At 42.1% G+C, this 24,780-nt stretch overlaps 1 protein-coding gene and 2 long non-coding RNA genes across 6 annotated transcripts in view; 2 read left to right on the forward strand and 1 right to left on the reverse strand.

Moving 5' to 3' along the window:
* LOC128414279 (uncharacterized) overlaps positions 1-2,681 on the forward strand; it is a 137,558-nt gene extending 134,877 nt beyond the window's left edge. Inside the window, exon 2 of the long non-coding RNA XR_008330631.1 lies at positions 781-2,681. This is a non-coding gene — a long non-coding RNA (uncharacterized LOC128414279). The remainder of the gene's footprint in view (positions 1-780) is intronic.
* A 1,849-nt stretch (positions 2,682-4,530) lies between these two features.
* LOC128414283 (uncharacterized) lies at positions 4,531-7,549 on the reverse strand. The gene is made up of 3 exons (XR_008330633.1): positions 7,337-7,549; positions 7,076-7,240; positions 4,531-5,890 (listed from the first exon to the last, which is right to left on the reverse strand). It is a non-coding gene; the product is annotated as an uncharacterized LOC128414283 (long non-coding RNA).
* A 128-nt stretch (positions 7,550-7,677) lies between these two features.
* Positions 7,678-24,780, forward strand: part of NT5C2 (5'-nucleotidase, cytosolic II) — an 81,735-nt gene continuing 64,632 nt past the window's right edge. Inside the window, exons 1-2 of one of the 4 annotated variants that reach the window (XM_053389331.1) lie at positions 7,678-7,873; positions 16,571-16,704. In XM_053389331.1, the coding sequence (XP_053245306.1) occupies positions 16,604-16,704 (101 nt within the window). In that variant the 5' untranslated portion in view covers positions 7,678-7,873; positions 16,571-16,603. Of the gene's footprint in view, positions 7,874-16,570; positions 16,705-24,780 lie in introns of those variants that run through there. The other 3 variants (XM_053389332.1, XM_053389329.1, XM_053389333.1) reach the window with 3 other exon arrangements.

A 24,780-nucleotide genomic window follows, 5' to 3' on the forward strand; every position in this document is an offset into this window, starting at 1 on the left:
CCTTCCAGTCAAGGTGGAAGCAGAGGCTCACATGGAAGCCCCACCCCAACACCCTCAGGCATGTCCTCCTCCACCCTCATTCTAAACATCTGCATGGAGCTTCTACTTGACTTCATTTGGATGTGGGTAGAACTTTTGTGCTTTCTGGGATCCTGATAAAGAAGGTTCCCTAATCATGTGAGGGATTCCACTCATGTCCAGGCAAACACAAGTAGAAGCCCCAGTGCAGGTTTGCCCCATGAACACGTGGAAAGTTGACAGACAGGGAACTGATGTGCCCAAGGATGTGGGGAGGCTTGTGTGTGTGATTCTGCCCCTTGCCACAAGTTCTCCCATTGACTTTTAAGCCAAGTCATTCAGTGACCCCAGCAATTCTCCAGTCACCCTCTATACTTTTCAGGTCTTCTTACTTCTTGCTGTCTACCAGGAACACCTACCAACTAACTAACTAACTGCTGGTGACCAACTAACTAGCTAACTGCTGGTGACCAGCACTTGGCCGTATATACACTTCTTACGGATCCCTATTCTAGTCCCAGTCAATCAACGCTATCTAACTATGAATTCTAAACATGCAGTTACCAATCAGAATATGAAATTCATCAGTAAAGCATTAATTGATTAACATCCTGTCCTGTCTGACATTCAACAAGGCAGCCCAGCATCACAGAATCCCGGGAAGCTCAAGTGAGCAACTTGTTCTAAAAATATCTGGAGCTTTGTCCTGGATAGCGCCAGATCACCCCTCCTAGGCTTCCACCACCCCACCACTTCTCAGAGGATAATAAGGCCTTAAAGCGGCAGTCCTGTGGTCTGGTTCTTAGCACTCTACCTGCTCTCTGTTAGTTCTCCCTAGGTTTGTTGTTGGCATTGACTGCCAGGCATGGGCTTCTGGCGTGAACTGGTTGGACACAGAAGAATGATGGGAGGAACCAGCTGGGGAACCCCCAGGAGAAGAAGGCTCAGAGCCATGGGATTGGTGGTGGAATGACGATGAGTGGTCAGAGGGAGAAGGCTGGGAGGACGTGCTGGAAACTGAAGAGGTAACAGTGCTTAGTGAGTGGAGGGAATCTGCGGCAGAGGAGTCCAGAAGTTGAAGCAGGAGAGGAGGGAGTCCAAGAGGAAGAGATGAATCTGGCTGGTGGAGGCATGGATGTCTCCCCCTCCTGCTGCAACAAGCTTTCCTCCCCCCCCCCCGGTCTCCCAGAACCAGGATAGGCATGAAGAGTGTGGAGGAGAAGTTAGCTTCACATAGGTGCAGTCTCAGATTGTTTGGGGAAACCATGGAGAGGTGGGGACTTAAGCAGCTGTGGGAGATGAGGGCCTTCAGTCTCAGCAACTGCTTCATAGGAGCAAGACCTGCTTGAGTTGAGTTGCTGTGCTCATTAGGCCTGACACTCCTGTGTGAATCCCATTTTTGGTAATAAACACCTGCTGGCTCGCTCCTGTCAGCTCCCCCCCCCCCGTGTGTGTAGATCACCACAACATACATTCTCAGGAGTTTCTTCATCTGGAGATTCAAATTCAGGAGTCCTTGTATTGATGGGTCCTGGCTTATGAGCTCTCTGGTGTAATGTTGCTGCCTGGGTTGGTGTGTGCCACCTCTGCCTCCTGTGCTGCTGTTCCACCTTACCTGGCTGGTCCCTCCTCACCTGTCAAAATTGGGAAACAAGCTGTTGCTCAGGGTGAGGGTCATGACACCTACCAATTAAACTAAATAAAGCCGGCAACTCTGAAATATTTGTGATCAGCACTGCACACAGTCCACTTTCATGCGGAGCTTGGTAAAACCGTACATTACAACCCTCCTGGCTCTGCTTTTGCCTGGTTTCCAAATGAAAAATGGAAGCTTTCTCTTAGCATCTTTTACCGCAAATGGGCTCCGTGACGCTCATGCATTTTTCAGAATACTATTAAACCAGGGCTGTAGCTACATGTTTTACCATCTGACTTCATGCTGACCACTTACATCAGAATTCTCTACAGAAGGTTTCCCTTTTGCTCAACTTGGAACACATTTCAGAATAATCGTGAGTACGATGATAATTATGAGGATCTATCTGGGATCCAGACTAGTCTTGGCAACTAAAAAGAGTCCACAGTGTAGAGAACAGGAAATTAATCTCACCCTTTGCTTCTCCACCTGGGTCAGATCTTGTTAGTTGCTACAGGTTTTCTTTATCTCCCCCCCCCCCAGCTTTTTAAAGGGAGACTTAGAGGTGGCACAAGCTGGGGAGCACTGTCATGTCCTGCATCACCTGTGAGTTTGTGAACTGATGTCCAAATATCCTCTGGAAGTTACTGATTGCTGGGAAATACTACTGTTCTTTAGTATCTTCCCCTCTAATCTTGGGTAAGTGCTTCCTGTGTTGTGCATATTTACTCCTGATTTATGCCTGCAGCTGAGTACCTGAAAACAAATGCACTCATATGTGTAACCCATGGAACTGCATATGCAAGTAGTAAAAACTTTGATTTTTTTAAAAACTTACATGGAACACATAAGAGCTCAAGAAATTAAAGAGAAGAAAAGAGCAACCAAAGCAGCACTTAAGAGTTCAAGGACATAGGCTGGTATTTCAAAATATGTACTGAAATAAATGTTGGATGTTGATTCCTAGAAGCCTCATACAAAGCATTGCCCTTTTGATTGTTAAAATAAAATGGAATATGTTATATTAGCATTCTCTCTCTCTCTCTTTTAAATGTTGGAGAAAGATTTGTAATTACTCACTAGCTTACTCCCTGGATGCATGTATATATCTACCTCTAGACAATTGGACAAGCCTGCTTTGCTGTTGGAAAGCTTCCAAGTGCTGTGGAAGTTCCAGGGACACAGCACTTACCCAGATTTAGTTTTCTTTGGAATGAGGTCACTGGAGGCTTTTGCTGTTTTGTAATATTTTAATTTATTTGTAAGTACACAGATTGAGCAAGAGGGACAACTTAACATTCCAACAGTCAGCCAAATCCACTGTTCCACATCAGATCTCCAGATTCCCTCTCCAAATGGTACTTTCTGGAGCTTAACAAATCCTCTGTTTATCTTTTCCACTTCTCCAAAAATTGCAACCTGCCTCCTTTATTCACACACGGAGGCCTAGAATACATCATTTGTAGCTAGACAAGGAAGCATACTCCCATTGCTCCCTGCCTACCTCTTCTCATTCTCTTCTCTTCTCATTTTTCCTCTATTCACAATATCCCGGGCTAGTCCTTTGTCACACAGTAATCTTTCATATGGCAATTAGCTCTCATAAAGACATGTCACCTGAACATCTCAAGCTATTAACACTCCTTTGTCAAGTCTAACCCACACTCGTAGTCCTATTAACAGAAATATGATAGAAAACCCATAAGAATATTGCAAGCTGCCTCCAGAAGTTGGGTTAGTGGGCATGGGGTAAATACAGTATTCAAAACAACTCTGTACAGTGGTACCTCTGGTTAAGAACTTAATTTGTTCCGGAGGTCCGTTCTTAACCTGAAACTGTTCTTAACCCGAGGTACCACTTTAGCTAATGGGGCCTCCTGCCGCCACCGCACAATTTCTGTTCTCATCCTAAAGCAACGTTCTTAACCCAAGGTACTATTTCTAGGTTAGCGGAGTCTGTAACCTGAAGCGTCTGTAACCTGAAGCGTCTGTACCCCGAGGTACCACTGTATAACATTGCAGCCTTAAATCCAATAAAGGAGAGGTGACTAAACTGTAGCCTTCCAAATATTGTTGGACTCTAAATCCCATCAGCCCTAGCCAGCATGAACAATAGTCCTTTCAGGAATTTTACCTTCAAGTAATTACACTTGTGTTAGAAAGAGATTGCAACCATGCTTGCTGGGTTCTAAATCATATAGGAAACCTTTGTTTATATATAGCAAACTGCCCAATTCAGACATTCCCTGTTGAATGCATGAATGGCAGAAGACAGGACCAGTGAGGATGCAAACATTGGGGGTTTAAGCAGCAGGAGCAGCCCTGCTCTTCCTTTCACAGGACTGTAATTGTGTGAGGGGAGAATGCCCCAAAAGAACATGTGATAGACATTAAGGTGTAATGAGCACAGTACAATGGATGAGAAAAGGCAGAACACAATCACTTTGAAGTCTTAATTAACACAAACACATGTATATTTTAAATTCAGAACAGTTAATTTAATTATTACAAATGTATTGAAGAAGCAATTGTAAATGCTTTGCATGCAAAATGTCACAGGTTCAGCCTCTGGCATCTCCAGGCAGGGCTAGAAAATTCCAAAATAAAACCTTGAAGAATTACTGGCAGGCAATGTAGAATAGACAGTACTGATCCAGATGGACCCATGATCTGACTCAGGAGAAAGCATGTTGCTGTTTCTGTCACAGTCTGTTGCCAATGTTCATGGTTCCTCTACTTTCTGAATCTTTGTCCATCTGCTTCCTTCTCTTCCTCAGCTTCTCAACTTAGTTGTTTCTCCTTATCTTTTCAGCTGCTCTATTTTAAAAAGCTGCTCAGCTTTGTCAAGTATCCCCCAAACCATTTTTTACACACGCACACACACTATGTAATGTCCTTCACTAAGGCCACATTTTATATCCTTCTAGCATTACAAAGGCTTAGTAACATGTTTGGGATGCAGAACATCTCAAGTTCATTACCCAACATATCTATTTAGAAATGATCTCTGCTAGCAGGGCTGGAAAAGGTTTTTGCTGGAGACCTTCCTTTAATCTGCCTTCAGAACCTGAACTTTCAAAATATATTTCAGGGACTACTCATTTTTGGAATGATGCAATTCTATGTATCAGTGCCAGATTTTTTATTTTAATATGTTTATTAATCTGAGGACTGCTGCAAGTCCGTTCTACAGGGACCAGTATAAGGGATCTTCCTAACATTCTGCTGTCTCTGTCTAGTATTGTTGCAGTGTGAGGTTCTAAGGGTTCCATGCACTCGCCCAGGGTTCATGTTTTCCTTTTGCCAATGAGGCACGGCAGAGATTGTTGTATGTTTATGATATATAGTTTATTTACACATATATACAACCTGAGCCTACAATGGAGGGGTTCACAGCATTAACACCCCAAAAGGATCTGGTTTCTGTTACAGCTGCAGCCTTGGATTCAAACAGAAATCAAACATCATGCTCTGCTTCTCTGGCTTTTCAGCCAGCAGCTTTTACTTCTAGCTCATATTACACACAGACTCTAAACTCTGGCTTTTGTCCTTCTGACTATCTAAGAGCTGGAGGAGGGGCCCCACCTCTTTGCTATTTGGCTCAGAGCATTTGCCTTCTTAATGGCCTTTCCCTTTGTTCGCTTAACACTTGTTGAGTCCATGGATTAAGTGTCTGGCACCCACAAATGCATAAATGTACTGTTGGGTTTAATTTTGTGCCTTGAATTCCTCTTTAAAAAACAGAAACACTGCATTGAGTATTGTACTTCAAGTTACGTCATCTGCTTGGGTATATATTTATTTGTTTTCCTCAAAAGCAGGATTATAAATATAATAAACACATGTAATAAGGAAAGTGTTGCTTTAAAAAAATGAATGTGATGGAAACAGCTTTAACAAAAAAAGCTTTCGTAATATGAATATTTTTAACTGGAGGGTCCTAAGTATTTGCCTGTATTATCACACAAACCTGAACTTTATTCTGTTATTTCATAATAGCTACTAATATGAGAAGCGCATGGGAGGCTATTCATTGTGGAAACTGTCAGATCTGACTCTGTGATCCAGCTGGAGCGATACCAACTATACCAATGCCCAGTCAGTCAACTTCCTTCTTGCGTTTTCATTTGCTAGGCGCTTCTCCTCCCCCTTGCGCATGGCATGTAGTCTTTAGATTGTTCAGGGATGGTACACAAATTACCAGCATTTTTTCTTCCCTGCTCTTCGGCAAGGAAACTGCATGAGAAAACAGGTTCAACCACACATCCTGAAGAAATTGAAAGGGTTTGTTTGATCTACTGTACAGTGCTTTTGAGACAGGTTGAAGGAATATTGATTCTGGTTTTTTAACACAGAAAACATAAATAAACTACTACAGCTAATGCTGTCCGATTTGTCCAAAAAAGTTTTAAATGCCTTTAAATAATGGTTCCAAAATGGACAGCAATGGCCTGCCTCACTGATTAGCTGCGGCACACATGCAACCAGAGCCACAGCTATGCTATAAGCAGGAGGACAGTACACTTGCCTAGCTAAACATTTTTCAAAAAGAAAAAAACCCCTCCTTCTTGCCACTGTTTGGTGATCTGGGTAAGTGGGAAGAATAATGGTGTGGCCAAGATGGCAGGGGCCTGAGAGGGAGAGAGCAAGACAGCAGCAATGGGGGACTCAGGTGGACATCTGAAGAAAAGACTTTTGCAACCCCATTTGCCATTGAACCCAATGTGTTTTGACTATATGTGATTTTGGCTTTAGGTGCAATCCCCGGAACGTAACCCCCTCATAAATTGCGGGCTTACTGTAATGCAACAGGTAGGGAGCCGTGTTGGTCTGCCGTAGTCAAAACAAAAAAATTCCTTCCAGTAGCACCTTAGAGACCAACTGAGTTTGTTATTGGTATGAGCTTTCGTGTACATGCACACTTCTTCAGATACCCTGAATATCTGAAGAGGTATCTGAAGGGTATCTGAAGAAGTGTGCATGCACACCAAAGCTCATACCAATAACAAACTTAGTTGATCTCTAAGGTGCTACTGGAAGGAATTTTTTTTATTTTGTAGTGCAACAATCCTTGATCATCTTTCTCAAATACAAAGCACACAAATCATTTTGAGAAGCTGTATAGAATTGTAAAACCCCTTAAAGGTCCCTTTGAGGCCTGTGCCCATGGCACCTGCCTAGTTGGCCTAATGACAGCCCTGGCCCTGCCTCTCCACCACCCTGGCTATGAGGACCAACTACTTCCATTTGTCTCTTCCCCACCCAGAACTACCTCCTCCACTCCACCTGGTCATTCTTTTAAGAGTACAAAAGCCCTGGCGCTGAAATTTCCCTGGTTTTCCTCTTCACTTTCCAATCCTTTTTCCTTTTGTATCAGGGATATTATATCATCATCATCATCATCATCATCCCATCCTCCACCCTAAGGTTCGGGGGTGGGACTGACAACGACAGATGATGTTTGACACCTGACGCTTCCATTGCGCCAACGTTTGGTAAAGGTTTGTCCGGCTGGTTCAGTGTTTTTCCTCGCTTGTTTCTAGTTACCCCCAGCTTCATTGTCAGGTGGTCGCCGATCCGTAAAGCCTGCAAAATGTAAGCCAACTAATCAAGTAGAAGACAAAAAACTTTGCTCCCCCCCGCCCCCCCCCCGCTTGCGTTCAGCCGCTGAGTGCGGCCTACCGGCTTCCTGGCTGCGTTTGCGGCATTGCTGTAAAGCGTCACGTTCTCCTCGGTCCCTAACCGCGGGAAGGGGGAGGCAACGAAAGGGCTAGTTCGCGCAGGCGCGGTATGCGCGAGGTCCAGTGCTGCGGCAGTTCAGTTGTGCGATTTCTTTTTTCGCGGAGAGCGAGGGGCGAGTGAGAGCCGCGCGCGCTGAGAGGTGAGCGGGACGGAGGCCGGGAAGCAACGGACTGGCTCTCGCGCCCCCGTGGCGGCGGGGGGAGGGGGGTGGCGGGAAGAGAGGCGAACACCCCCCAGCCGCCCCCACTCCTGAGGCAGGGGAAAGAGGAAGAGAGCGCGTCGTAGTTCTGTCACGAAACCCCCAAAATGACGCGGGAGACGGGTCTCTCGCTTTTCCCTCACGGAGGGAGGAAGGAAGGACCCCGTTCCCCACCTGGCGTCACTGCCGTTTTCCGCGCCGCGGGGAAATGAGCGATTGAAATCCTATCCTGTGGGAGAGGAGGGAGCTGGGGAAGGTGCCTCACGTTGGCCTGCTGGGTGGGAGCACTATAACTTTCTTTCTCTGTTTCTCTCTGTGTATGGATGTGTGTGTCTGAGAGAGAGAGAAGGGAGTTTGTGAGTGTGTGAAGTATGAGTGATGGAGTTGAGTAGAAAAAACCCCAAGCTCACATTCCAGAAAGGGGCAGGATTTGAGGTGGGAGAGCACCCGCTCCCCATTTTTAAGTGATGCTTAAAGTTAACAGGGTTCTCCTCCCCCATGCCCCGTGAGTGGCTCTTGAGTATTTTCACCTCTCTTCAGTATTTCTAGTGCAGTGGTGCTGCCTCATCTTCTTCTCCTTACTGAATGGTATCCATAATTCTTAACTAGTGCGGTGTTAATAACAGGAAACTGGAGACACGTTGCTTCTTCTTTTTCTTCCCTTGGGGAGAGAGAGAGAGTGAAATTGTGGTGCTTACTTCCTATGTTCTCTTGAGGATTGAGTAGAAACACACTCTCGTGGCAGCACAAAAATGATCTTAGTCAAAATTATTTTTTCATTCCACACACCCTCAGCCAGATGTTGACATAAAAACCATCTTTTGTGTAAGAAGGTGGGCAGTGATTGTGGAAATCAAATTTCTCTTTCTTGTCTCCACAAAGGCCTGTGATTTGTGCGGCTTTCTTTCCCTAGTTTGGCACCTGATAACTCTTGACAGGAACAACACTTTTAAAAGAAGATATTGCTGCACGATTCAGACACCAATGTCTGTCTTCATCAATTCCCTTCCATCTCATGCTGCAGCCTGAAAGAGGTTGCTGCATCCAGCTGCATGGCACAGCAAGCCTTTAATTTGTACATTTTGTTCTTCTTACTTCATCACTGCAGCTGTCTTTACTTACATTCTGTGAAACTTCTATTTCTCTTGCACAGTCACTGAAGGACTGCATTTTCCAAAATTCGAAGACGGGAAGTTCTTGAGGTGATTTTTTTTTTTTTTGGTATGTAGAAATCACTTGGTGAGTATGTTTGACTCTGAGTGATCTGCAACACTCGTTGAATAGAAAACATGCAGTCAAGATAGCTAATTGTAGGGGTAGAGACTGGCATTTTGTTAAAACCAAGGTTTTAGTAGTGCAGTTACTTACGTACCATGAAATCTATGCTAAAATCCACTACATTTGGCCCTTGTCCTGAGATTGAACAGCAGTTTGGAAAGACTGCTGACATTTTCTTCTTCGTGTCACTTCATTATACACACTCATGAAATCTGGTGGATAAAGAGGGGGCAAATTCTGTATAGTGTTGGCCTGGCATTATGATAGAGGCAGTTGGTCTACCATTATGTCATATATTTCAGGCAACCTTCCATAGGGATTGGGTTTATATTTTCTTTCACTTTATTTAAATTTTGTTCGCTTTGGCACCACCAACCTACAGCAGAGAAATGGCTGCCAAATTGGCAGATTTCTCTATCCATTCAAGCTTTTAAGAATATCTGTCATGAGTGTTTTGTTGCAACATTTAACAATTCTGCTGTAGGCATGCATTGGCCAAATGACCAAGTATGTCTTATTTGTATTTTTGTAATATTAACAGCCATTCCTGGAATTGCAAATAATTAAACTCTCAGATGTGCCAGTAGTTGAACTTAGTGCACTCTGAAAATGCCATCTGGCCTGCTCACTTTTGGTTTTGTGTTCACCTAGACAAAAGTGTTTAATTCTTAGCAGAATATACCACTGAAACATGCATCTAGAACATTTTGAAAAAATTCTTAATTACCTGAGTATATACTGGTAGATTTAGAACCAGCCCAAATTTCAGTACTTATGCAAGCTTGTGATCCACTGATAATTGGTGGATCAGTGTCTAAGAAGGTTAAAACTTTGGTATAAATGCTAGTTTGTTTGTTTTCCCCATGTTTCCTTTTTTATGATACTACCAGGAAAAAAGGATGAGCCATGGGGGATTATTGTGAAAGCCTGAAGCAGTTGTGTGTTGTGGTAGGGAATGCTTGGAGATATATGCTCTACCCACTGAGCTATCCCATGTATGTAGGAAAGAGAGAGGATAAGCAGGTCCAAGGATATCAGTTATCCTGCTGAATGTGGAGAGGGCATGGCATGGCGGGTGGGTTGTAGTAGTGTTTATAGATGCATGCATCCTGTCCTTTGCTGTGTCCACCCCATCTTTGATATCATCCACTGTGCCCAATAGCCTGGTTTTGTTCTTGAACAGCAGGTCTCTTCATAATAAGACTGTGTTGATCCATGCTCTTATCATGGATGAACAGGCTGACCTGGTGGGGGAGCTGGGTGGGTCTGACCTGACACAGCTTTACCTAGCTGGGTACTCACTGCAACACCAAACCAGACTAGAAGTCTGGCGGGGAGACATTGCCATTGTTCATAGCAGCTCATTCTCTCACTAGGAAGCCTTTCCACTTAGGAGCTGGACTGGAGGGCCTGTTATGGGTCACGGAGATAGTCTGGGGATGCTGTTGTACCACCTACCCTACTACCTCCCTGATCAAGCTGACTGAGGTTGTTTATGGTGTGGTGTTGGAGGAACTAAGGAACATTCTCCTCTGCTGGCTAACAGTTTTGTTAGCTCCTTAGGAGCCATGGATAGCTGTCCCAGATAGTCACTGGCTCAGTGCACGGAGCAGGGCATATCCTTGATTTAGTATTCACCCAGGTGGGGAAAAGGATGGTCTGGATATAGGAGTGGCGTTTGTAACCCTGTTGCCATGGTTAGACCACTTCCTGCTCCAAAGCTGATCAAACACTTCTTACATTACACAGTTCTGCCTACTAAAGTGGCAGTCAAAGAAAAAAAGTTGCAGTGAAGAATTACTTTGCTGCCAGTATTGCTTCCTTGATGACCCATCCAGCAAAGTTATTTCAGGTGGTTTGGAGACTAACTGTACTAGAAGTAGTAGATGCATCTTTGGAGCACTTGGTAACATGCTGTGAGCAGCTTGCATGGCACTTCAAGGATTAAGTCGCCCAGTTCCGTAGTGCCTTAGGTGTAGCAGTTTTTGCAAGTCCAGTCTAGGTGTCCAGTGCAGCACCTTCTATTTCATCATAATATATGAGTCAGGAGAGGCTGAGCATGGTCTGGAATATTGTCTGGATGCAGTTGTGGAATGGATGGTGGCTAATGAACAGAGTGTGAACCCTGAGAATATGAAGACGCTGTTGGTGGGTGGTTCCAGTGTCTGGGAGGCTGGCCATTTTCCATTCCTGAATGGGGTTACTGTACCTCTGAAAGCACAGTTGCATAGTTTGGGGGGGTATTCCTGGATTCATCTTTGTCACTTGAGGCTCAGTGGCTAGGCATGTAGCCATTACAGTTAGTGCACCAACTGTGGCCTTTTGTGGACAGGTATAGCCTGGCTACAGTAATTCATGCATTGGTAACTTCATGACTCAATTATTTCAATGAGCTCTATGTGGCCCTTGTGCCTGATCCAGAAGCTCCAGCAGGTGGAAAATGCTGCAGCTGGACTACTGATGGGGAAAGATTACTGCCAGCACATAGCTCCGGTGCTTAAAAGCTTGCAATGTCTGCCCATATGTTACTGGGCCAGGTTCAAATTCTTTTATTAATTTACAAGATTCTTAACAACATGGGGCTACGATATCTTAAGGACTGCCTGATATATGCCTGATCATTGAGATGTTTAGGGGAGTCCCTGTTGTTAGTCCCTCATGGCTCAGATGCATAGCTTGTAACTACTAGAAGCTATACATTCAACTATAGTGGGCCCAAACTTCAGTGGTTAGTCACCCCTGATGTAAGGAGTTACTGATCCCTCTCTGTTCTTTTCCCACTCTTATTACATATAACAGGATACATTTGCTTATTTATTAAATGTATTTATAACACACCCCTTATTTCTACAGATAGCATGGTGGGCTATAAAAAGGCATGAAATAAAATTAGACACTTTATCAGGTACATTTAGTTGCATTTTTACAGATATTGATTTGTCTAAAAAAGAACACTCCTTGTTAATAAGCAGAAATATTTAAAAATAATGCTAAGACCTGTTTGTGAAACAGAAGCCCTAAACTTAGTGGTGCTTAAAACTGTTGGTTTCATTGAATTTTGCATGTTTGTTTTTTACTGTAAGCTTCTGTGATAATCCTTTGTGTTAGTTGGCAGGGTATTATAGGAATATACTTTGAGGTTGCATCCTTTAATCAGTAAAATAATATTCAATATTAACAGTTCTGTTTTCATTTCTGCTGATGAAATGTTAAAATAAATTATCTGTGTTGGGATTATCTGTGAGCTAAGGAAGATAACATTTACTGCCCCCTATTGGTGTAATGAAGTTTCATTGATTGTAAGGTGCTGATCCCAATAAGATAAACAAATAAATTGAATGCCTTTTAGTGATGAATTTAATACAGGGAATTGGAGATACTGTATTTCATAGAATGTTAGAAGCTTTCCGCTGTTTATCTATATATGTGTGTATATATGTGTGTATGCTCTGGGTATTAAAACTTTGCTTTTTTTGTTATGCAAGCTTATTGTGAAGGAACTAGAAAAAGCAGGGTCATCACACATCTTTTGTTCTACCACCCAATTCTGTTAGCTGGTCAGGTCAAAGTACTGAAACCATGATAACTGAAAGGAGGATGTATACAAAAACACACACAAAAAACAACAACAAAAAAAACACCCCATCCATTTATAACAAGCTACAAAAATATTTGAGCTCTGTGTTCAAAAAATAAGAGAACTGTCTGGCAATTCCACCTCTCCACTTTTTAACTGTCAGATCTCTGTGGAAAGCTACTTAATTTGTCAGCATTTGCAATATTTAGTTCAGTGCTGTGTTAAAGGGGGGGGGAGAGAATAACCTATATGTGTTGTATTCTATTTTTGAAATGTGCATTGCTTGCACACAGGCACCTTCTCATATGCATCATGTTAGCCTGGGAAAAGGCTTTATACCTTGAGCATGCAATATGGTAGAAGTTCTTTGAAATTATCTTTGGAGCAGAAACAGCCAGTTGCTTAGTTATAATAGTGTTAGGAGCACTGTAATTGAAATAAATTGCAGAAGGTTGTTTCTGATGTGCTTGGCATGTTTACAGGTTTCTATATTTATTTGAAGCTATTTACAGATGCTTGGCCTTTAAAATAAGTTTTTGTAATTTAAGAAAGGTGCCATAGACTTTATAGTTCAGAATTTTAGCTGGCTAGCCGCCTATGCTGTTAACATACTTATCCTACTGACTTACAAAAGTATGTCAGGGTTCAGCTCAACTTATTTTTAACTTGTACCCTTCGCATCATTTGAAAAGAAACATTTGTTAAAGTAAACAAAATCATTAACCCAAAGGAAGATCAGTACTGTACAAGGTTCCTGCATCCTCCTTTCTGATTCATCATAGCAGCTTGAAATCTGTATTGCGTTGTGTCAGTTGGTATGGACAGAGGTGAAAGCAGTAAAATAACTTGGAATGGAATTACATTAAGGGATTGGATCCACTTTATTTACACTGGTACCTCGGGTTACAGACGCTTCAGGTTACAGACTCTGCTACTGCTAACCCAGAAATAGTACCTCAGGTTAAGAACTTTGCTTCAGGATGAGAACAGAAATTGCGTGGCGGCGGCAGCGGGAGGCCCCATTAGCTAAAGTGGTTCCTCAGGTTAAGAACAGTTTCAGGTTAAGTACGGACCTCCGGAACGAATTAAGTACTTAATCTGAGGTACCACTGTATGTGTGTGTAATTTAAGAACGGACCTCTGAATAAAAAAAAAAGAAGAAGAATGGACCTCCAGAACAAATAAAGTTCTTAACCCCAGGTACCACTGTACTGAAGTAAGAATTCGAGTATGACCCTATGGAATTTTTGGTAGAAATCATAATCCATTTTCATCACTGGAATGAAAACTCTGTACTTATTGATCCGCTTTGGTACTTCAAACTTAAAAGGGTGTTGCCATAGTTGAGGCACCAGTTTAGTTAATTGGCTAATACTATTTTCTTTTGCATCATTAAACACATTATTTTCCATCCTGCCAAGCATTACAAGATTCATTGATGAATCTTGGGTCCAGTTCAGACACTTACCAGGGCTGAAGATCTTCTCTCTATGGTGAAGGAGCAAATGTGTGTAAACTTATAATATCTTACTCTGACACAAGGATTCAAATCATTAATTCTTTGAATTCACAATGGGAAGAGATTCAGCCTTCTGTGTGTTTGGGTATTTGCTATTTGGATCCTGGTGTCAGATTTAAAGTTAAGTTTGGAGGAGGAGAGGCACTTGCCAACTATTGTTCCACTCTACCAGGTGAAAAATGATTTTTGGCTGAAGTAAACTGCTTGTATGGAAAAACTGTGCTTCTAGGGAGCTGAAGGTTCTTGAGAAACATAAGGTAAAGGTAAAGGGACCCCTGACCATTAGGTCCAGTCGTGACCGACTCTGGGGTTGTGGCGCTCATCTCGCTTTACTGGCCGAGGGAGCCGGCGTACAGCTTCCGGGTCATGAGGCCAGCATGACTAAGCTGCTTCTGGCAAACCAGAGCAGCACACAGAAACGCCGTTTACCTTCCCGCCGGAGCCGTACCTATTTATCTACTTGCACTTTGACGTGCTTTCAAACTGCTAGGTTGGCAGGAGCTGGGACCGAGCAATGGGAGCTCACCCCGTCACAGGGATTCGAACTGCTGACCTTCTGATCGGCAAGTTCTAGGCTCTGTGGTTCTTGAGAAACATACATTTTTATTAATTTATGTATTGCTTATAAGCAAAAAAGGGGCTTCCTTACATATATGGAACTGATGTCTGAATTTTAATTACTTCTGTTCGCTTCTCCCCATATGTATTCCTAACCATCTCTCTTACTGAAATGATGAATGGAAAGGAAATTTACCTCAGTCCTTTAATGCATTCATTCTCTCTGTTGGCTGGGGCTGCCCTCACCCCCAAGGAATTAACATGTCAGTTTAGGAAAGTTTGAAATAGCAAAATGCAAAGAGATTGAAAATTGAGCAATTTGGGTCACATTAGTCAGCACAGCTGACCTAAATTGATGGTTGTAAAAACTTTATACTTTAAGTCTTTCCTGTGTTTAATGATTTACAAATCATAATTGTGATACTATAAGGATATTATCCTTTTATTAGTTGCTGCTGTAATGACGGTGGCTGGAGACTAGAAAATGTCCTCAGACTTTTCAAGAGGCAGTTGACGGAGAAGCCAAGTCACAATATCAAACAGGCCAAAGGCCAAGTCAAACCTGATACATTTGCAACTGATGGTTCCTGTTTCTCCCTTTCATCAACTCCTTGTCTGACAATTTAAGACCATTTCCTGCTTGTGCTGGTTTCTGGAAAGACTGCTTCAGTATGCCTTGTTTATAGTGCTTTATCTGCTTGCTCCTGTACTCCCTCCAAGTGTGTTGTTACATAGAATGAGACACGAGAGACCTGCAATTGTTGGTCTGTTGCTGTTGAATCTTTATTGTAAATGTTAAATTGTGTAAATAAGTTTGATATTCCATTAATAAATGGATGTAATTTAGGTAGGTTCTTTCTCTTTCTGTAGTACTCATAGATACATAGACTAGATGACTTCTGATGTACCTAAGCAGCTCTTGATGCAGGGTATGCATTACTACAGCATCCTTGTTAGGTGACAATCCAGTCTTTCCTTTGAAAATTCAAATGAAAGGGAGTCTATCACATCCCAGACAGTCTGTTCCACTGTCAAATAGCCCATAAAGTCAAAAAGATCTTCCTAAAATTTAGTCTAAATCATTTTCCTTTTAATTTAAATGGCTTGCATCCTATGCTCTGGAGCAGCTATCATCATCTGTGTGATAGCTCCTCAGTTATTTGAAGATGGCCACCTCATGAGAAGAGAAGACTCCCTGGAGAAGACCCTGATGTTGGGAAAGATGGAGGGCACAAGGAGAAGGGGGGCGACAGAGGACGAGATGGTTGGATAGTGTTTTCGAGGTTACCAGCATGAGTTTGACCAAACTGCGGGAGGCAGTGGAGGACAGAGGTGCCTGGCATTCTCTGGTCCATGGGGTCACGAAGAGTCGGACACGACTAAACGACTAAACAACAACAACAAAATTTTATTGCCTTTTAATAATCTTTTCTTCAGGATAACCACACATACCTCCTTCAATCTTTTCTCCTATGGCTTGGTCTTCAGGCCTCCTCACCAACTTTATTGACCTCTGCATGCATTCCAGTTTGTTCATATCCTTCTTTAATGTTGGTTCCCAGAACTAGACATGAGCAGAAGAGAGCTGCACCATTGCTTACCATGATATAGACCAGGCTTCCTCAAACTCGGCCCTTCAGATGTTTTTGTCCTGCAACTCCCATGATCCCTAGTTAGCAGGACCAGTGGTCAGGGATGATGGGAATTGTAGTCTCAAAACATCTGGAGGACCGAGGTTGAGGAAACCTGATCTAGACACTGTACTTCTGTTGATGCAATCTAGAAGCATTCATTTAGATCGCACAGCATTCTTGTTGAAGCAAGCTTGTTGAAGCATGCATACTGAAGTATGCATACTGAAGTATATACCCCCACAAGTATGCTAGAGTCTCTGGTTTTGTCTTTTTTTTTCTTTTTACAACTAAGATAACTGTTTTTATCAGCCACTTGCTTTCCCCCAAGTATTTATGACTCTTTTTAAAAACAGGGAGTGGTGAGACATACATTACAAACTAAAAAAAGTGTCTTCATTTGTTGTTTCAGAATTAAGTGACAATTGCACAAAACAACAACAAAATGACAACTTCATGGAGTGACAGACTGCAAAATGCAGCAGATCTTCCTGCAAATATGGATGGCTATGCTATGAAGAAGTATCGTCGGGAAGCATATCACCGGTAAGCTCTTTATGTAAGGAAAGCATTTTACTGCAGGAAAAAGCAAAGTTCCAGAGCCCTAAGGACCACATTCAAATATCTTCACATGGTTGAGAGCCAGCTGGCATTGCTTTCCGTTCCACAGGCCTCTGCATCTCTTACCGCTGGTTTCTCTCCTCAACTCAGACGTGGCTTCTTCTTTTTTTACTATGCATGTCTCTGGCAGTGTCATTCAATCTGTCTATTTATATTGCATAACTTGATGTTTGCAGGATTGTGTTGCTTCCACCATTGTGTTATTCATTCTTAGGCAAAGAGGAGGTAGAAGGGATGCTTGTTTTTGTGAGTTGTGGTATTGTTACCCCTGCTATATTGCAACAATGTTATGACCCAAGATCTAGACAATTGTTTTATATTTTTCACTTAGGTGGCATATACTTGATGTTTAAATTGATTTATGTAGGCTTTTTCTACTTTTTAAGATTAGAAACAAATTTTTAAGGTTAAAAAAGAGAATTCCCTGTTACTTTACTCTCCACAAATGAGTGAATAGCGTCAAAGTTGACATAATTAGAGAGGGTTTGGGCTTGTAATGTTATGAAATAGAATTAATTAACTTGGAGAGGAAAGTAGGAAAATTAAGAGAATGTGACAGTAGATTAAACCTAAGTTTAATTCTTTGCTAGTATGGAAAAGAGACAATCAGTTGGTGTTGAACAAAGCCTAAAACTGTCAACAGGTGGTTAAGAGGAAATAGTTATACTTGGTTGTCATCCCTATATTATTTTTGGCTCATCTGAATATTAAAAATAGCCTGTCCCTACTTGTGCGGAGGAAAGATTGATGACAGACTTGGTGGATGTAATGGAAAATATTTTTTTTCCCAGCTGTTGCTTTGCCAGTGCCAGTGGTATCAAGACAACAATAATAGCCCTGCCACATTGCTACATATTCCATGGATGTTTCATAAATATAGATACACGTATTGAGGACATGTGTTTTTTAACAGAAGAAATTAGTTTTATATCAAGTAATCAATGGATGTCTTCTTGTGTCAGATACAGATATGTGCATATGGTATAAGAGAATTCTGAGTTTTAAAAGTTGGCAAGGAATGAAATAATTTCTATAGCTTTAAAACTGTCCAACTTGCGAGGTGGTAAGATGACCTGGATGGAGTCATGTTGAAAATCTCAATAATTCATATTTTTGAACACTATTTTCTAGCTCCTCCTCCTCTTTTCTTTCTTCCTTGTAGTCCATGTTACTTCTCTAGGTCTCATTGATCAGTTTCACATTTGGAATCTTCTTGAAAACTGAGCTTGACATTTCTGAAGCCTCAGTGTTGTGACCAGCCTTAACAGTGCAATTCTATACATACATATATTCCTAGTAAGTCTCATTGACCTCATAAGTTTTTACTTTCAGGTTAGCATGTATAGGATTGCAGTCTGACAAAGCACTCCTAATCTCCAGATTTGCTGGCTGAAGGGGGTTAGGATGCAGCAGAGATACCTCTCTGCCGACTGTCATTGAAAGGGCTTGTCTGCCACAGATATCCCACTGACCATGTCCAAGCTATAGATTTCTCCAGGTATAGATTTGCTGTTGGTGCTTCTTGCCTTCAGTGGCCAGTATTAGGCCCTGGGGTGATAATGATCTTGAACCTACCAGCCTCTGGCAAGCCTGAAGTGGATGTAACTAATAAGAGACTTTCAAAAATCTGTAGGGGAGAAAAAAAGTAAGACCTCCCTCCCACATCTCTTGCCCTGGCTGGTAAGTATTATTGCTTATTGAAAAAGGCAACACACTCCTGTTTTTAGTGGTGATTTATGCATACTAGCAAAAGGAAATATGATTTTAAAAGTGGCATGATTGTACAAATTAAAATAGTAAAAATCAAAAGAAATAAGGCTGCAATCTTATGTACACTTATTTTGGAGTAAGTCCCATTGGATTTAGTGGGGCATATTTCTAAGTAGACATCCCAGAAGATTGCACTGTAACATTTTTAGAATAAAGAAGGAATGGTTTCCTGGCCTAAATCCACACAGCCCTGGGAATGGGAGTCCTGATTTACCATACTTTTCCATGTATAAAACTAGGGTTTTTTACTTTAAAATAAGGTTAAAAATCTGGAGGCGTCTTATACACGGATAGTGCATATGGCCATTTTCTAAATTTGGGGTCCCCAAAAGTAGGGGGCATCTTATACATGGGGGCATCTTACACACGGAAAAATACGGTACTTCAGTGTTAGACTGACTACCTGATAGGCTTTTGACAAGAGGTTATAGTTAGATTAACTAGTTTTTATATAGAACTTTTGAGCATTCAAAGCACCTTTTTTATTTATATTTCACCGTGTGTGGAATTCTCAACCAACAAGGTAGGTCACACAGATGATATGAGGCACTTAACACATTGCATCAAATTATGCCTCTTAGGCCACCATTCAGCACCCAGGACAATTAGCAGTCCAAATAAACATAAGCAATTGGAGTCATTCTGGAGCCTGCTGTGGTAATGGTGTGTGAAAGAAATAATATAATTTTGATTAGTAAAAATAAAGTGAAGGTCAATTTTCTAAATATTTCTCTTTTCTATTAACAAAATGCAAGGAAAAGGTTAAATACTAAGGCCCCCAAGATGATAGCGTTTTCCAGGCCAAGTACAGTGGTACCTCGGGTTACATACACTTCAGGTTACAGACTCCGCTAACCCAGAAATAGTACCTCGGGTTAAGAACTTTGCTTCAGGATGAGAACAGAAATCGTGCTCCGGCAGTGCAGCGGCAGCAGGAGGCCCCATTAGCTAAAGTGGTGCTTCAGGTTAAGAACAGTTTCAGGTTAAGGACAGACCTCCAGAACGAATTAAGTACTTAACCCGAGGTACCACTGTACTGCATTAACCCATGGCCAACCCTCAAAGGGTCATATGTCAAAGTGGGTGTGGCTAAAGTGTAAAAAGTGGGTGTAGCCATTCAAGGACTAATTTGGGGAAACCTTTTGGCACCACAGAAATACTGCAGAGGACTTGTGCAAATGATCATTAAAAAATTGGGGGGGGGGATTTGTGAAGCCTTGTGGACCTGCATTTTTTTTTTCATTTTAAAATTTTATTAAATCAAATTTAATACAATCGCCACAAAAAATAATAAACGCAGCATTATGATTGTAACATACTCTTACATAATCTTAGGACATTAATGGTCAATATAGACTCTCCACAAACATGTTTGCAAAACTGGTGGAAGAAATTGCTACTTCCCTTATGAAAAGAAGGGGGGGCGGGTTTCATCAAAGTTGTCTCTCTTTATAACACTGTTTACTACTCTTCTAAGCCCAGATAATCACTCTGAAATAGCCATGTCCTAGATATTGTTGTTCCATACCTCAAGAGGTAGCTCAGCCTGGGATTTCCAAAAATAGGCTATCACTAAACCTGCAAATAACTTGTTGGCATCAGAGTGAAGGTGCCTAAAGTAGCTTGTTCTCACTCTGTCCTGCAACAGAAACTGAATGTTTCTACTGACCAATCTGAGTGAGGATAATGTGACATCAGACATGTCTCCTTCTGTGTATCCTCAAGTTCGCTTCATCCCAGGAGCTGGCAGAAGCTGCAGAGGAGCAGCTAGCTGACCTGGAGAAAAGTCAGTTTAGACCAACGTCGGCCTTCTGATCATCCCACTGAGAGAGTGAGGTTTTGGAGGGTCCACAGCCACTGGGCCTTGCATCACTTCCTATTCAAGTGATTGACAGCATAGCTCATCACCCCAAGTTCTGTTGGTGGATCTGGCAGGTTTTGGTACAAGGAGTGGGGATTGGTCCCTCAGATAGCCATTCTGGGGCCTGCTTTTTTCTCCTCGGTCCCAGGCCTTACCTCAGGTTTTGGTGGGAGAGAGTGCACAATGTCTACTTTAGTGGTTTGTTGGGATCTCAGGGCTCCTCAGTGACTCCAGCCTCTCCTGCATAGGTTCATTCCTGCTCCTCTAGGGGGCAGGAAACTGTCTCCTTTCCCCCCTCCTCTCCTGGGTCTAGTGATGCAGTAGCTGTGGCAGAGTTCAGGGGCACTCTTGCCTTCACAGGCATTGGATCATCTCTGGGCAGCTGGAAGAGGAAGTCTTGATGCCACCAACATGTCAGGCCAGAACTGAGGGGGCCAATGCTGCTCAGAGGCCCAAAGGCAAACTGATTCCTCCACTCTCTGCCTCAGCCTCTGCCACAGGGTGGCAGTGCCAGGCAAGGGCTGCAAAGCAGGTGACAAGTTTGTGTGAAAGCTTATATTTGCACTAGGGTGGATCCAGATCTCTGACACTGCTGCAGGAGGCAACACATCTGTTCAACTGGGCGGAGAACCACCTTGCATCCATCACTGTGGAACATGTAACAGGTGCTTCAAATACCAGGGCAGATTGGCTGAGTCTCCAGGACATGTCTTAAGCAGAATTGAGTCATCTGCCCATGGTGTTAGAACAGATAGTGTTACACTTCGGTCAGCCCTGTATGGACCTATTCATGACTCAGCAGAATGCCAATGTGAATAGTGCATAAGGAACACTGCATTTTTTACCCGGATTCAGTGATCCTGAAGTTGGACCCTATGTTTGTTCCTAAGGTTAACTCAAGATTTGATAGGAACTAGGATGTCATGTTACCTTCTTTCTGCCCCCACCCTAGATTGGACAAGGAGAGGGAGAGGTACTCTCTTGGACTTAAGACGAGCACACTGCATGTCTATCTAAAGGGAATGGAATCCTTCCACTTGTGTGATTCCCTGTTTCAACTGCTACACTTTCCAGATGGCTGAGAGGATGCATTTCCAAGTGTTGTGAGGTTTCTGTTCTGACTTGTCTGCTGGGGTCACTGCTCACTCTACTAGGAGTACCTCTATTTTGGCTGCCTTCATCATCTCTGGGGGATATTTGTAGGGAAGCCATCTGGTCTTCTTTGTCTACCTTTGTGAGACATTACAGGATTGATGTCTGTGCGTCTGCCAAAGCTTCTTTTGGTTGGCAAGTACTACAGCCAGTGGTTCTCCAGTAGAGATAGGAGGTCCATAACTGGTCCCGCCTCTCTGAGTAGCTGTGGTACATCCCATTGGATGATCCCCTCCACCCAGCAGGAAAATGTGACATTGGACCAATTGTGAAGGTTCATTTTCTGCAGGGGATGGAGGAATACTACCTGTCGTAAGCTAGTTTTGGTTATTGGCTGTAAGTTGGACAAATCTTTTTTATATGTGGGTTTCTTTGGGGTTTTTGTTTTGTTTTGTTTTGCTTTTTCCTCAATAGTTGTAGTTCTTGCATTTTGTTCAGCTGGCATTTTGTATCCATGGGATGCACTGCTTTTCTCTGAGATTAACATATTTTCTTCTGAATTGGATTATCTTGTCAGCTGGAGGTGTTGTCTACCCACAGTGAGGTAAGATTTGTCTAATTTGCATATTCCTGCCCCTAACCCTAACCCTAACCCATCCAAGGATCCCCTCCATCCCCTGCAGAAAATGGACCTTCATGGAGGTCCAATGTCACATTATCCTCATTCAAATTGGTCAGTTGAAACATTCCATTTCTGTTTCAGGGCTGGCCCTGCCATTAGGCAGTATGTGAGACAAGCCACTTTAGGCAGCTAATTTTGGGTGCCATGAAAGGTCAGCAAATTGCTAGATATTTAATTTATTACTGCAATTTTTCTCCCAGGGTGCGGAGATTGTGGAATCTTTTTAAAGTTCCAGAACAACTGATTAGCTTTAGGTGGTTGTTATTCTGTCCCAAGACTTCAAAATGTCTTGTGCAGGTCCTGTTCTGGATTTCATATGTTAGATTATAACTACAGCATCACCACCACATCTGTAAAGACACTGTTTCAATCAAGAGAAAATAATTACTTTAAAAATCAATAATACTTTACTGATACTAGATCTGTGGTATGTTGTTAGATCTTTGGTATGTTTTAATGCTATACAACTTCAGGGTTTAGATACTTGAGTATGTGTTTAGCTATGATAGCTAAAACTTGGAACTGAAGAATCCTGTTGATAAATGTTTTGTATTGAACCATACTGGGTGGAGTATTGTGTGTAATATTTTGAGACTTGTTTAACCAGTGTGGTGAATGCTGATTACTGACTCAGTGCCAGAGACTGAAACTGCATAGATATATACTTTTATATTTCCTCAAAGTTTTTGAAAGATGTTTAACTGACTGTTGTTTTACAATAATTGTATTACTGTAGCAAGTTCTGTGTAATGCTTACTTACTGAATAAAATATCATTTGGAAAACTAGCTTATAATTAGGATGGCAAATACTGTAATTTCAAGGAAGATAAAACATGAGACCCAGGAAAACATTCATAGCCTGCATTTGTGTTTTATCTGTAGTGTGCACAGTACAAGGATTCCCCCTACCCCCCCCATATCATGCGTTAGTAGGCTTTAGACTAATAGCTGATGTCAACTGCACATCTTATTATATCTTCTTCTAGCCTATTTGTGGGAAATGCCTATGGTATAAACAAAAATAGGGACTGAATTACAGCTACTTTCTTACTGAAACATTTTGTAATAAGACGCTGCCTATCTATAAGCAGTTATTGATACCATAATCTTCAAAGTGGAAATAACATTGATATAACATTGTTAGGAAGCTCTTCTTCACTGTATACAAGCAGAGTGCTACTTCTTTACTTCCAGTCATTTATTTGGCTTGGTGATAATTGTGAGGCTGGTCCCATTGTAGGAGTACAGTCATGTACTGTGATTGTAGTTAGACAGGAAGGAGGTTGAGCATGAGACACCAAATTGCTATGATGTCTATTTTTTCACTCTGAGGGAATACTTCTAGTCACCCTTTGGACTATTGCATACAGTTCTTTGGTTAACAGCTGTGATTAGTAAAGGTTAAACAATGGAAAAAGTTGGATTTCCGTTCTCCCTTGATACTGGCAACTGCCAAGAAACAGAACTCAGGTATTTGCATTTATTTTATACAATATGTTTATAATTCACTAGTAGCAATTTTTCAAGGTAGTAGGACAAAACTGCCCCCCCCCCCTAGAAATCCGTATCTTTTGTGGCTCACTAAGACACAGGTGACATAAACCATGTTGAAGTGCTTCACCTTTCTCTGCTTTCAAAAGGCAGCTTTACCCATAGGGTAGGGGCAAAGGTCTAGAAGTTAGGCCTCTAGTTTAGAATTCTAATACTGTCTCTATATTTACTTCGGCTTTACTTTTGACATATAGTCTATATTTGTATCATAGGTTTCTCTGAACCAGTATGATGTTGTAAAGTGGTGTGTCCTGTTGGGGTCTAAATTAGGCACAAAAAGATATTATGAATTGATTAGTGCTTTTTTGCTTTGCTTTGCTTTGCTTTGCTTTGCTTTGCTTTGCTTTGCTTTGCTTTGCTTTGCTTTGCTTTGCTTTGCTTTGCTTTGCTTTGCTTGTGAAGAGAATGTGAGGTGTGGAAACACAGGTGGATCAAGCTAATGTTTTAATTGAAATAGTTCTTGGATTGCAAAAAGAAGCAGGGTGACTAAAAATAGATGATTAAGTCCCCCCCCCAATCTGTTCAAAAATGTGTAAAATTGTAAATACATAGTTGTTCTTTAAAAAAAAATACTAGATCAGTATTAAATATAGGCATGACAGTCCTATTGTTAGTCTGCCATCCTCGGATCATAAATCAATTGGTCATAGTACTTACATTAGAAGGGCTAAAAAGTTAGTGCTCTGGGGCTTGCCAGAAAGCATTTGGAATCTAAAGGAAACATGAGAGCCAGTGTGTTGTAGTGGTTAGAGTGCTGGACCAAAACCTGGGAGATCATAGTTCAAATCCCCACTCAGCCATGAAGCTCACAGGGTGACCTTGGGCCAGTCACTGCCGCTCAACCTAACCTATTGCACAGGGTTGCTGTGGGGATTAAATGAGGTGGGAAAGAATCAGGTCCGCCAGCTTGAGCTCCTTGGAGAAAGAAGCGGGATATAAATGCAAATAGCTCTCTAGGTTTCCTGTCACATCCCCAAACCACCAGAAAATTTTGCCACACTTCTGAGCATGTCTAAACCTCCCCTTCCTCCTTTCTTCCCTCAA

Source organism: Podarcis raffonei, chromosome 5, assembly GCF_027172205.1.
Source record: "Podarcis raffonei isolate rPodRaf1 chromosome 5, rPodRaf1.pri, whole genome shotgun sequence".
NCBI lineage: Eukaryota > Metazoa > Chordata > Lepidosauria > Squamata > Lacertidae > Podarcis > Podarcis raffonei.